Consider the following 14,498-nt stretch of genomic DNA (forward strand, 5'->3'; position numbering starts at 1 on the left):
TTGCACCTCTAAAATGCCCTCCACAGGGTGCTGTGTGGCAATGGTGTAAGATATCTCCTTGCTTCTCTTTGGGGACACATCGTCGAATCATTTGATCGATGCATTGTTTAAACAAGTACGACTCGTCCTAAAAATAGAACTTCTTCTTACCCTAGATGTTCAATTCATAAGGAAAAACACCACTAACAAGAAAATTAACAAGGTCAGCATACCACGGAATTGCCATGGCATATAAAATTTTCTCATCAGGGAATTCTTCTTTAATATAAAAAATGTCATGGCATTCTGAAATGTTCTCTAGCCTAGATAAATGATCTGCAACCTGGTTTTCAGTACATTTCCTATCAATTACCTCTAAGTCGAACTCTTGTAGTAGTAATATCCACCTAATAAGTCTAGGATTTGCATCTTTCTTGTTCACTAAATATTTTATAGCTGAGTGATCGATGTGAACTATGACTTTGGTGCCTATCAAGTATGGCCTAAACTTGTCAAATGAAAATACCACAGTAAGTAATTATTTTTCAGTGGTAGTATAGTTCAATTGTGCCTCATTCAAGATACGACTAGCATAATATATGGCGTGGAAAATTTTACCTCTACGTTGCCCAAGCACATCACCCACGACAAAATCACTTGCATCACACATTAATTTGAACGGTGCCGTCCAATCTAGAGGACCCACGATTGGTGCAGAGATAAATCTTTACTTCAGCACTTTGAATGTGCCATGACATTTCTGGTCGAACACGAACGGCTGGTTCTGTTGCAGCAAGGTGCACAAGGGCTTGGATATTGTGGAGAAGTCCTTGATGAATCGTCTATACAATCCAGCATGTCCAAGGAAGCTTCAAATGACCTTAACAGAAGTTGGTGGGGGTAGCTTCTCGAATACATCGATCTTGGCTTTGACTACCTTAATGCCCTTTGCAGAAATTTTATGCGCTAAAGCAATGTCTTCAGTCACCATGAAGTGGTTTTTCCCAGTTTAGCACGAGATCAGCCTCCTCGCATCGCTTTAGTACTTTTTCCAGATTGCCGAGGCAATTTTGAAAGTCATCACCGGAAATAGAAAAATCATCCATAAAAATTTCTAGAAAGTCCTCAACCATGTCTGAAAATATGGCTTGCATGTAGCATTGAAAAGTTACCGGGGCATTATAGAGTCCAAAAGGCATTTTTTGAAAGGCATAAGTACTATAGGGACACGTAAACATTGTCTTCTCTTGGTCCTCTGGTGCGATGACAATTTGATTATACCCCGAGTATCCGTCCAAGAAACAATAGAATGCCTTGCCAGTAAGTCGATCCAGCATTTGATCGATGAACGACAAAGGGAAGTGATCATTCTTGGTGGCCTTGTTGAACTTACGGTAGTCCATGCAGATTCACCACCCAGTGACAATGCGTGTAGGTAGTAATTTGTTATCTTCACTAGTCACCACGATCGTGCCTCTCTTCTTTGGCACGCATTGAACGAGACTCACCCAAGAACTATCCGATATGGAGTAAATCACTCCATCGTCAAGCCATTTGAGAATCTCTTTCATCACAACTTGCTTCATGATTTGGTTTAATCTTCGTTGTGGCTATATGGATTTGTCATCTTATTCCTCCAGCAGGATCTTATGCATGCAAATTTTCGGACTTATTCCCTTCAAATCTGTCATCGTCCATCCTAACGCTCTCTTATGCTGTGAAAAAACACTTAACAAACTATATACTTGGTTAGGAGTAAGGGCAGAGAAAATAATCACAGGCAAAGTTTAATTACTACCCAAATAAGCATATTTAAGATGATGTGACAAATTCTTAAGTTCTAGGGTAGGAGCATGATGTAATGAGGGCTTGGGAGGAACAAACTCTTCAAAATTCAAAGGTTCAAAATGCGTACCTGGGCTAGCTTTGAGGAAGCTAGCCTGTTGTTACTCGGTAGAAAAATCATTAGGCTCTCCAGCCTTTAAGTCTTCGAATAGCTCCTCATCAGGTCCTAGCTGAATGAAATTGTCCTGGCAAAATTGATCTGCTTCTTTCATGATTACTGTATCCACTTCTAAAATGCTTTGGCATTCTTCATAATCATCCATGTATTTAAGAGATCGGAAGACATTCATAGTGACATGTTGATCGGCTACTCTCATGGTTAGCTCACCCCTTTCGCAGTCGATGAGAATACGACTTGTAGCTAGGAAGGGTCTCCCCAAGATTATGGGTGATATGGCGTCAACCTCACAGTCCAGAATCATAAAATCGACTGGAAAAATGAACTTGTCAACCCGCACGATGACATCTTCAATTCGCCCTTCAGGACGAACATGTAAACGATCGACTAATTGCAAGATGACAGAGGCGGGTCTCGCATTTCCTATCCCAAGCTTCACGAAAATTGACTTAGGCATCAAGTTAACGCTTGAGCCAAGGTCACATAATGCCTTCCCAATAAATTTGTCTCCTATCGAACATTAGATGATAAAACTGCCCGGATCATGACTCCTTGGTGGCATCTTGCTTAGAGAAGAGCAAAATTCTTTTACCATGGCAATTGTCTCGTACTGTTCCACTTTTCTCTTCTTGGTAACAATTTCCTTGAGAAACTTAGCATATGTCGGCATTTGTTCCATAGCCTCCAGAAAAGGAACATTGATTTGATGTTGACTTAGAATGTCAACAAACTTCTTGAATTGAATATCCTCGTTATGCTTTTTCAGTCTTTGCGGAAAAGGAGGTGGGGGTCTAACTTCCTTTGCTGAAGGGGTGTGAATAAAAGTTGCTTTGGCATTTTTATTTGCCTCGTAAATTTCTTTACTTGACGAACCCTCAGTCTTGTCCTCTTCCACTAGTGCTTCTTCCAACACTTCTTGCTCAGCTTGCACGGTCTTAGGGGGTGAATTATCCTTCGGTCTTCCCCCAAACTTGTCTTCAACATTAATTCGTGTACCACTTCGGAGTGTTAGCACACTGCATTGCTCTTTTCCATGAGGTTTTGTGACTTCAGTGTCACTCGGTAGATGTCCTGGTCGTCGTTCTTATAATACCGCGACAATTTGACCAACTTAACTCTCCAATGCCCTTAACGACGAACTATGGCTCTGAAGCAGAGCTCCTTGATTTTTAATGGAGGTCACATGATCTTGTAGCATTGTCTTCGTTGTTTCTGTGAACTCTTGCATTGTGGCTTCCAAAGAACTGGTGGTAGATGAAGATGGTCCTCCCTTATTGGAATTATGCCATGGCATATTCGATTAAAAACCCTGGGAGTTATTAAAATTCTGTTACTGAGCTGGTTGATGTGCATTGATGGTTCCTTGATTTCCCCATGAAAAGTTTGGATGTTGACATCATCCAGGATTATATATGTTAGAATAGGGGTTGTTGTTGCCTCGGTTAAAGTTACCGATATAGTTTATGGATTCTTGATTGGTCGGGCAGTTACACTCATTGTGATTATCGTGGTATAATAAACATGTTAAATTGGCTGCCTTCACTTCTCTCACCTCACTTGGCCTTTGGAAATTCTTCAACATATTGGTGATAGCAGCAAGTTGGGCGGACACCATATCCTTAGAATCCATCTCGAAAGCTCCATGTGATTTTCGTCCAAGTCCAAGCCTTGCGGATAGAAACTGATAATCATTGGTGGCTATCCTATCCAGAATATCAAATGCCTATGCTGGTGATTTGTCAAGTAATGTCCCATTTGCCGAGGCATCTAGCATCATCCTCGTGGGCACATTTACTCCATTATAGAACATCATCACTTGCGTCTAATCTTGAAAACCATGATTCGAACATTTGCGAAGCAATCCTTTGTATCGATCCCAGCACTCATACATCGATTCATCACCAGCCTAACGAAAAGAAGTGATGTCGTTCCTAAGTTGGGTGTTCATGTTTGGAGGATTATACCGTAGTAAATGTTTTTTGCATAGATCAGTCCACGACTCCATTGAACCCTCTGGAACACCACTCAACCAAGCCCTTGCTTGGTCACGCAAAGAATATGGAAATATCTTTAACTTCAAAACATCTTCGTGCACTCCTTGTTGACGAAAAGAATCGCACACCTCCAAGAAGTTACGAATATGTTGCCTGGAATCTTCATTTGGCATGCCCCTGAATTGCCCTATGGAATTCAACATATTGAACATGACATGTTTGAGCTCGAAGTGGGCTGCCTGAATTTCTGATGCCACAATTCCAGGATTTAAGTCATCCAATATAGGGTTTAAGTGATCACGAATAGCACGAGGTCGGACTGCATTTCCAGCATTTATATTTACCTCGGCATTTTGATCTTCCTTATGACCAATGCCTTGATTTTCAATTTGATAGATGTTTGCACGTTGAGCATGAATTCTTCTCCTAAAGAGCCTCTCAATCTCAGGTTCAACTGGTTCTAATGGCTCGTCAGGATGTCTTCTGGTCATACACCAAGAAAAACCTGAAAAAGATAAGAAAAATAAAAGGTAAAACTATATATAAAAATATAAACAAGTAAAATAAAAATGCTATGACAAAATAATTTAACTTCTAGTTCCCATTCCCCGGCAACAGTGCCAAAAACTTGTCCGCTATTTGTGAGTACTATAAATGAGTGCAGATATATGTGCAAGTATACACAATCGAACAAGTAATACAGTGATAAGTTGTGTATCGTCTCTACAGGAATTGGAGGAAATCAAATAAGTGTGTCAAGGCACTTTACTCTGTCACCTAAGTAAAGTTAGTGATGATATATACAAATGATAATGATGTGGCAAGATGGAATGACTGATGTGGAAATGGAACGATGGTAGTGTGGTAGCAAATGGATATGTCGTGGAAAAATGGATTGTGTTTAGTACAAATAGATGGAAATGTCAAGGCAAAATTAATTGTAAATACTGGATTCAATTAATAGGACTTTATCTTTCTCACACGACAAGCTGTTATGGGACTGAGTGATAGGAGTCACTAAGGAAAATCTAAGCCTACTTCTCTGAATGGTCTTTCTTCTATGCCTAGTCTGCCCGACAGAGTCTACTGAGGTGCCCTATGCTATCTCTAATAAGGGACTAGACATCTATAAGATGCCCTGACAAAACTGATTGGCGTAAACCCCTGCAGTGATCCTATTGGTCCAGATAACAGGATATGTCTTGACAATACCTTTTTACGGCAGCATTAATATCTAACCTATCGTTCATGCACAACTCATTTTAGTCGAATGAAATCTTAGCCTTATATCTAAGGTGGATTAGGTCTAGTTACTACCTAGAACCCCTTGTTTATGTAGTTCCTCCCTAGTTTCTCTCGAACACTAAGGATGTTTTATCTCGATATTCTCTCAAACCCAAAGAATCTCCTAAGGAATGGAAACTCTCGTAGCTCCTACAACCTTCAGGAACTAAGTTTCATAAACAAAACATATTATAGCATAGAAAAACAACCATTCATTGAAATAAAAACTTAAATATCCAAATGAACTCCCACCAAATAGGATTAGTTCATGGTGGGGTTCGAAATAAACAAGCTCAAAGCAAGTTTTATCCATTCCTTACAACCCAAATAACAAAATATGAAAGCAAAGAACTAAGGGAAGGAGAAAAAGCCTTCGACATGCACTGCCAAAGCTTCCCTCGGCCACCACGAACTACCCCCAGTGAACTAGCTCCTCTCGGACACCTAGAACGCCACTCCCTTAGGCTTGTCACAGAGAAATGCCACGGAAAGTATGATTGACGGAGAAAAGTAAGACATTCTCTCTCTAACTTTTAAGATCAAATCAACGTGGAACCAAAAGTCTTCTTCATTGTGGCTTCATCCTCTATTTATAGGGGAAAATTAATCCTAGGACTTGGTGTTAAAATTCGTAGGATACCCAAAACCATGGTTAAATCATGTGGGGATCGAGCAGAGCTGGCTATAATCCAGCCTAGGTTGTTGGCTGAGTACCCGACATAATCCCGCTGCAGAGGCTCAAGGACAGACAGGATCTACAGAGCAGGCGGCGCGGTCAGCAGGATTGACTGTAGCAGCACTGATCCCTCCAGGAGGATCATCGAGGCAGATTTCTCAGTCAAAGGTCACGTTAAAGTAAGGGACAACTGGCTTCAAAAATATCTTCTTTCATTTTGTTCGCTCTCGAAATACCAATTCAACTCGGCATTTTCATTCTGCTCAGCATTCTCCTTATGTCACGGTATTTCCTTTCCTCTTTCCTTTCTCTAAATTCCTACACATCATTAGATAAACACTTTTCCCATAAAGCAGCACCTCTTTCAAAATAAAATGTCATGGAAAACAGAATTCCACCACATGCAACTATATGCTCCTAAATGCATCTACATGGTCCTAAATGAGCTCTTAGACATTCAATAACTTAAGTGAAAAGGTCCCAAATTATGACCTTTTTATGGAGTTATCACCTAACTCTCTCGATATTAAGCATATATACTTAGTAAATGGCTTTAACTCTTGAAAGCTTTTACTAGTCTAAGCAATTAAAATATAAACAATGAGAAAAACCTGTATATAAACTGTAAATGTTATAGCAAAACATTTAAACATGAAACATAATCATCAAAGATAAACCCAAGCCAACTTAAGTTAGTTCATGGCTGGGTAATTAGAATCCATAATCATTAATTTAATACAACTAATATCCAGCAAAAGATAAAGCAAATAAATAACAACTAAAGGAATAAGAAAACTCTCAAGCCAAGAACCATCATGGATTGTCATGTCCACCCAAGTATTGTTGCTTCTCTCAAAGGACAACAAGCTTCATCCTCTTGGAGCTTCAACAACGGAGGTCACCATGATGAAAAAGAGAAGAAGGAAGAGTGGTCACCTCTCACCTTTTCTCTTTTATCTCATAAAACCCAAACTCCCTTTTAATGTAGGATATTATTATCTATTTATACTAAGGGAATACCTAGGGTTTTGTGCCAAAATTCCCTTTTTACCTAGCTATCATTCCCTTCAATTAAAGCGTATGCAAGGCTGACATGTGCCCAAAAAAAGATAGTTTGGCAAGGCATTCATGTGTGGCTGGACAGCAAGACAACTTGATATTTTTGCTATTTTTCCCTTTTCTGCTCCTAGAATTATTGTCCAAAAATGTTGTAGCAATATTTTATCTCGATCAGCTTCATTAGTCCTTCATGCCGTCTTATCCAAAATGTGATAGCAAATCTTTACTCCTCTTGTGCTTTCTTCACTTGCACAACACCATAAACACAAGGCCTTTCCTTTTAGCAGCATCGATTTTAGGAAAAAAAAATATGTTGCAACAAAACTTTTTCAGCACATGCAACTATATGACATAAATGAAACTAAATGCTTTTACAAAGGCTTTTAGAAAACCAATAACCTACATAAAAAGGCACAAAATCTAGCCTTTTTATGGAGTTATCATCTAACTAATCATACTAAATTATAGTTTTTAAACTTGTAAACTTCGTATTTACCATAACATGTGATTCAATCTTATTCATATAAACTTGTAAACTTATGATTTACCAAATTACTATTTGATAAATGAACGAGTACATAAAATGACATAAATTAAAATAATGAAATATTGCATAATATTAAAAAAATCACGATGTTTAATAAAATAAAATAATAATATAAAATTATATGAGAATCTATTCCTAAAAACATAAAGATAAAATGATAACAATAATTTTTTTTAAAAAATCAATTGTTCCTTTCAGGTGTTATAAAGAAAACAACAACCTCTAATTCAGTGTCTTTCATTGTGTTTGTAAAGAGATCATCTTCACCATTCTCGTTTTAATTTTTTTTCTATATTCTTTTATTATCATTTAATGATTGTTGATAAAAGTCTACAAGATGCTTTGGCATACGATAAGTATGAGACCAATGGTTGGTATCTCCATATCGATGACACAGATTATGTTTTTCAGCTGGATTTTATCACTCTTGTCATTTTTATACTCCTCGTTCTGATGAGTATATTCTTAAACTGACCACCTCGTCCACGCCCTCGATTATAACCATGACTATGGCCACGCTCATTACTACGATCATGATTACCAAATTGGCCCTTATTTCTTATATTATAAGATGTCGCATTCACTTTAGGAAATAGAGTGGATTCAATAGGAAGAGACTCATGATTTTTCATCAATAGTTCATTGATTTGCTTAGCCACAAGAAGGTAAGATATTAACTTAGAATACTAATTAAAACTCATTTTATGATATTGTGTCTGCATGACAACATTATTAGCATGAAAAGTGGAGTATGTTTTTTCAATCATATCCTCATTTGTGATATCTTGACCACGTAATTTTAATTGAAACATTGCAGAGTTATATCCAATAACCGATTTGAAATATTGTAATCTTAGACGTAACCAATTATAACAATTTTTAGAGAGAATAACAATTTTTGGTAGGCATACCCTTTTCTTAGGTTATTTCAAAGAATACGAGGACCTTTAAATGTTAAATATTCAACTTTTAGTCCCCATGAAGATGATGATGAAAAAAATCATGTATTTTGAACAGATTCTTTATTTTCTTCTTTAATAGTATCACCTAGATTGTTTGCATCTAAATGTATTTCGGTATCTAACATCCAAGACAAATAGTTCTTTCCAGAAATATCTAAGGTCACAAACTCAAGTTTTGCCAGATTCGACATTGATATACTATTTAAAACAAATTAAATGTCGAGCATTATTAATAGTAAAAAAAATCTCATCATCTAAATCCATGTTTTGAAGTACAAATACATAATTTGATTTATACATGCAACAATCAATAACTAAAGCATATTTAAAAATATTTTATTCATGCAATAATCTAAATTGCACACGATAATGCGTTTGAAACAAAGCTTTTATTTGATAGAGTTTAGACAAGCCCATATATACAATACCACTTAATTTATGTTAACTATTGTCATTGTCTCTAAAAATTAATCATAAAACAATACTTTATAATATGATGTTTAGAATTTTCATTTGATTTCAAAACAGACGAAACTTATAATATCTTTTAAATGTTTATGTTTTCTCAAATCATCATTTAAAAGTTGCATACATCCATTTAAACATTTAATCATCATTAATATAGGTCTCAAACTTAAAACTCCATAATTTATTAGACCTGTATAGTAATATAATTTTAAAACAATCGACATCACTAGCATGTAGCTAAATAAATCTATTTAACCTAATTTTAATGTAAACAAACTTTTACAACATTGTACCGTGCTTAAACTTTTTAGAAAGAAAAGAACTTAGTTCAATCAAATACTTAAAGAACAACAACCGCGTACCACACAAATTAAACATTGTGCAATATCAACATATTTACAATTAGGCGTGCATACTTTGGAAGAAAAATAACTCATGCAAAATAGTAGAATAATTTAAAGAATAAGAATAAAATTGCAGAGAGATAGATGATTTACCTCAAAATAAATAAAGATAAGTCTTGAGAAAACTCGTGCCGATAACACTTTATGAAATCAACGAAACGAAGCAATAATCGAAGTAAACCTTATCTTATAGATAGAGATAAAAAAAAATAAAGATACATATAGACTTAAATAAATATTCATAACATTTTTTTCAATTAAACCTTCATTTTAAAACTATTTTATGTATTGTAGATGGATTGGATTTTCAACAGATAAGAACGGTACCACTCCCACCATGACAAAATTGCATCTCAAAATGGTGATCGCGCATATGCACGTAGAAGTATACAAATACCCAGTTTGTAGGGGTGTTAAAAAAATTGAAACTGTTGAGCATTAATCGGTATAACTGTTATATTTAACAGGTTAATCAATCAAATCATTAATGTTAAATAGTTTTGGTTAATCGAACCGCTAAAAAATGATGACTAATGGTTAAAGTTACGATTACGAATTTTGATAAACGGTTAACCAACAATTAATTATTAATAAATTAAATTTATAACTATATTTCTAATTTATATTATTTTTACACAAATAATGTAATATAATTTTCTATAATTTATAATCTATATATATATATATATATATATATAAAATGTATACACAAATATCTTAATATATTTTTTATTATTTTTTATTATTTTTTTAAAATATAATATAATTATGTGTTTATTGTTAGATATTAAGATATTGAGATATGTATATACATACACCGGAATAGGTATGTATTAAGTGATACATTTTTTTTATTTCATTCACTTACATTAGTGCAAGTATGTATTAAGTGTTACACTTTTTGATTTTATTCACTTACACCAGTGTAAGTATGTGTTAAGTGCTACACTTTTTTGTAGTATGAATTATAAAAAAAAAATTACAAATAATTGTAATATGTTAACCTACGGTTAATCGTTTTTTAACGGTTAAGTTACGATTAAAAAATCTCATAACTATTATAATGCGTTAACCGACCGTTTAGACTAAACGATATGGTTAACCGTCTATGAACAGTGTGTGTCGATCTTAATTTGTCAATATTTATTCGGGGTTACCCTTTTATAGTTTATGTTTGACAATTAGATGTTGGTTTTGTGTAGGAAATAGAAAAATGGTGCCAAAATGAGGGAAGAATTCAAACTAGAAGGGACGTCGCTGCCGGTGAAGTTATCGGAAGAGCTACAAGGTTCATCTTCAACCTTTTTCCTTCCCCCACTTGGGTCTTTTGTCTGCATTTTAGAAGATTTATAACATGGAAAGGGCTAGAGGGTACTGGAACTGTGAGCACTTACATCAAAGTTACAACTTATTTGCTGGTTGTTTTCTTTTATCTCGCCCTGTAAAACCTGTTGTTCTTGGCCATGCTGACCGGAATGAATGTGTGCTTATAGTTTTCTTAACGTCAGTTGTTTCATGCTGAAAGCTAAATCATCTGCTACGATTTCAGCTAGTGGGTTATGATGAACCAAGACATTAGGCGGCTGCAGAATGTTAGTGATGATGTCAAGGAAGAATATCTCGCCTTCTTTCCACGACGACCTCGGTATGTGTTTTCCCTTACCTGGAGGGCTAAAGAGATCATCGACACACATGAACTGCAAGCCGTCACATTGGAATACCGAAAGGATGTGGTTGATTCGCTTACCAGTCCGGAACTAGCGGAGGCTACTGAAACAGTTTCAGTGCTTCATGGAACAAATGGGTCCTCAAATGCAACAAGAAAAGACCAAATAAACTTAAGTAGTTCCGAATTGAGAAAGAAATCTACTAGACAAGGTCAAGCCTTCCAAATTCATTCAATAAAGGGGACGGAGCACAAAGTTGCAATACGCGATTTCCCTACTACAACCTGTTGCAGAAGCAGATGATAATCCTTCCATGTGTTTGCTGCTTTGGATGATAAACATCGTCTTCAAACATTTTATATAATCACATTTGTCTATATCAGTCTTGTATCATGAGATGCTGAAGCAGAATCTCGGTTTCATATATGAAATGAATTGTTGGAGAATGGTTTACCCTAATCTACATTCTTCGAACCTCGGGTAAGTGTGTGATGCGGTTAACGTAATGAAAGAAAAAGAAAGACGGATACTGACAACATAAGCACGGAAAAAAAGTTCACCAAACAGAATACAATGTTTATTATCAAAGAAAACTAGCATACAAATGGTGATAATAAACCGCAGTTTGACAGAAATTACTCTGCTTTGAATGAGCCCCTTCATTGGTATTTACAATATTCCACACAGATAATGAATCCATGGATTCGCAATCTTATTTCCTGCACCATGGAAGGCAGCAACCCTGGAGGAAAAAGAGATGCAAGAAATGGATATAATTAGGATTTTATATGATTCGTGGCAACCACAGTCCTTGGACAGATTCCTGAACAACATACCTTAGCGTTGCTGTTAGCTGGTTTCCGGTTCCGAGCAGTGCGGTATGGAGATTGCTCACCTGGCATGCCTGGTACCCTACCCCCGTTGTTCCTCTCTTCTCGCACCTTGTTGAAAATGTGAGTATAACCATCAGCTGATGCCGGGTTATTCTCGTCCCAATCACCGAATTTCGGAACAGCAGCACCTTCATCAGGCTGGCGTATTAGAAATCAGATTGTTAGCAACAAGTTCTAAGACAATAACGAGCTTCAAATGAAGTGAAATCCACTTATTTTCAAGTTTATGCTATTTATGACAAAATGAAATGACATGAAAAAGAGAATTTACACTGTCATCGCCTCTAGTACTTGGCCTCATTCTGGACCTCGTGGGAGTGCCATGGCTACTATCGTATGAATTCTTTCCTTCCCATGCAGGTGATGCCATGCTGCCTCTCCCCGCAGCCCTTGCATGGTGATGGAGTGGCGATTTATCTATGCTGTTTTCGGATCCAACCCTTGGTCTCGTAGCTTGTTTTGGGGCTTCACGACCATTACGTGAAGGTGTAGTGTCCCCGGAAGCTTTGCGGTTGACATTGTCGTGACGGGCGGGAGAGTCTGCATATTGTTTGAGGTCACCTTCATCCCTGCTCCTTCCACGTTCATGTCCCCTTGTAGCAGGTCCATGTCCTACCAGTTCAGCTTTCGTTTTTGAAGCCAGAGGAGCTCTAGTCGGAGCTACGTTATCATGATCCGAGTCGGGGTTCTGTTGGGGATCATTCGGCTTTACAATCTTTCCACCTGTCCGATCCTTTCGGGCCTTGTCAAAATAAGCTGTGTAGGGAACATCCTCTTCACCTTCCCAATTGCCAAACTGGGGTACATGAGATCGTTGCTAAAACCAAAATCCAACAATCAAAATTAAAAAAGAACGTGAAATCCTTACACATATTATTGGATGCTTTAAGTTTGGTTTCCATTGCCAAACTAAAAAAAAAAAAAACTACAAACTTTTACAAGGCAAACTGATGCATAGTTGGGAAATGAACACAACAAATTCCCAGATCTGAACATTCAAAGCCAAATGATATATGCAAGTTCATCAACCAATTATGAGCCAATAAATAAAAGACCAGAATCTCATCTATCCCAAGTTCACATCTCTAAATCAATTACCTAAAAAAACAGTGTTAGCAATACACAATCTCAATAGATCATATAAAACTTAATTAAATAACTAACAAGGGGGAAAAAAAGCTACAGTCTTGCTTAGCTTAGGTTTATCTCTTTAGCAAAATCAAAAAAGCAAAATGAATTTCCATAATTTTCAGTTTTAATTTTTTTTTTCTAAAATTTTCTTCGGAAACAAACAGAAAATAATGTACACTGAAACAAAAAAAAAAATTAAGATAATTACTTACTGCCATCAGCAAACTTGAGAAAGAATACCCAGAACCCCCAAAAGAACAACAAAAAAGAAGCTTCTTTTTATTTATCAAACAATTGCATAACAAACCCAGATAAATAAATAAAAATTACAACTTTTTATAGGAACCCTTCAACTAAAATTCAAAGACAAAGAGAAAGAGAGAGAGATGAAGAGAGCTTTTAATGAGAAAACTAGAGGATTTAGATATTTAAAAAAAATGAAGAGAAAGGGGGGGGGGATTATCGACAGTTGACCCACGCCATTAATAATTTTGACCCTTTACTCTCTCTGTAAAAATCTCTGTTTCTTCCTAATTTCAGATGTCTCTCTCAAAGTCGCTGTTTATGTTCTTGGTGTCCAAGGTAAAAGTTCCTCTCCTTCCACGCCAATTCACTAGCGTCCTTCTCCAATTGAGTGCTATCATTGGGGAGTGGAAGAATGATATTAGCGGTCAGTCTTAAAATAATAGGCTTTGTTTCGTTTCCATTTCATCATTTAATAGTTTGTCGTTAAAAATTAATAATAAAATTGATGTATCACAAAATAATATCATATTATTGTAAAAATATAAAAAAAAAACATATTAAAAGAGAATCGAAATTAAATATAATGTATGATTTTAAAAAGTAAAATAATTAGATGATCAAAATAAAATTAAGATGATAATTCATTGACTAAATATTTATTTTACCCTTGATTTAACACTGGTTACTTCCATTGGCGGCTGACTTGTCAACTTGTCTTAAAAAAAAAACCCGACAGCTTCTCAGTTTTTCTCCACACTTAATTATATTAATTTCTTGATAAAAATGTACCGAGTTTTCTAAATTTTTCAAAAAAACAAATTTAAGGTTTAAATATACAAAAAATATTTTTTTTATTTTTTTTATTTTAATATATAATGTTTATTTTATTTTAATTTAGCATCGTTTCATTTTCAAAATTAGTCCGACCATGACAAACAAATTTAATAGTTAATTCATTAAAAAAACACATAACATATTTTTTAATACTAAAAAATAATTTATAAAAATAAAAAATTAATTTCTCTCTCTTCCCCATTACTCTCTTCCCCTCTTTTCCATCAAACCAAATTTACTCCCTTTCTCTTTTTCCCTCATTGCCGTTTGGCTTTGGATCTGAGTTTTCTCTCTTTCTTTCCTTCCAAACACTGTTTTTCCTTTCATTTACTTTGATCCAGCCGAAACTCATGATTTTTCTTCTAATTTTGGTTTGTATTTTAAGATTGTA

The 14,498-nt window shown here is 35.7% G+C and overlaps 1 protein-coding gene across 1 annotated transcript; it reads right to left on the bottom strand.

Moving 5' to 3' along the window:
- Positions 1-11,515: 11,515 nt before the first annotated feature.
- On the bottom strand, positions 11,516-13,414 carry LOC120182777 (RPM1-interacting protein 4-like). Its single transcript, XM_039187647.1, has 4 exons — positions 13,240-13,414; positions 12,168-12,713; positions 11,840-12,034; positions 11,516-11,745 (listed from the first exon to the last, which is right to left on the bottom strand). The coding sequence occupies exons 1-4, from the start codon at positions 13,243-13,245 to the stop codon at positions 11,716-11,718; spliced, it is 777 nt and encodes a 258-aa protein (XP_039043578.1). The 5' UTR covers positions 13,246-13,414; the 3' UTR covers positions 11,516-11,715.
- Between the last annotated feature and the right edge of the window lie 1,084 nt (positions 13,415-14,498).

This window comes from Hibiscus syriacus, unplaced genomic scaffold (genome assembly GCF_006381635.1).
Source record: "Hibiscus syriacus cultivar Baekdansim isolate YM2019G1 unplaced genomic scaffold, ASM638163v2 tig00112738_pilon, whole genome shotgun sequence".
Lineage (NCBI taxonomy): Eukaryota > Viridiplantae > Streptophyta > Magnoliopsida > Malvales > Malvaceae > Hibiscus > Hibiscus syriacus.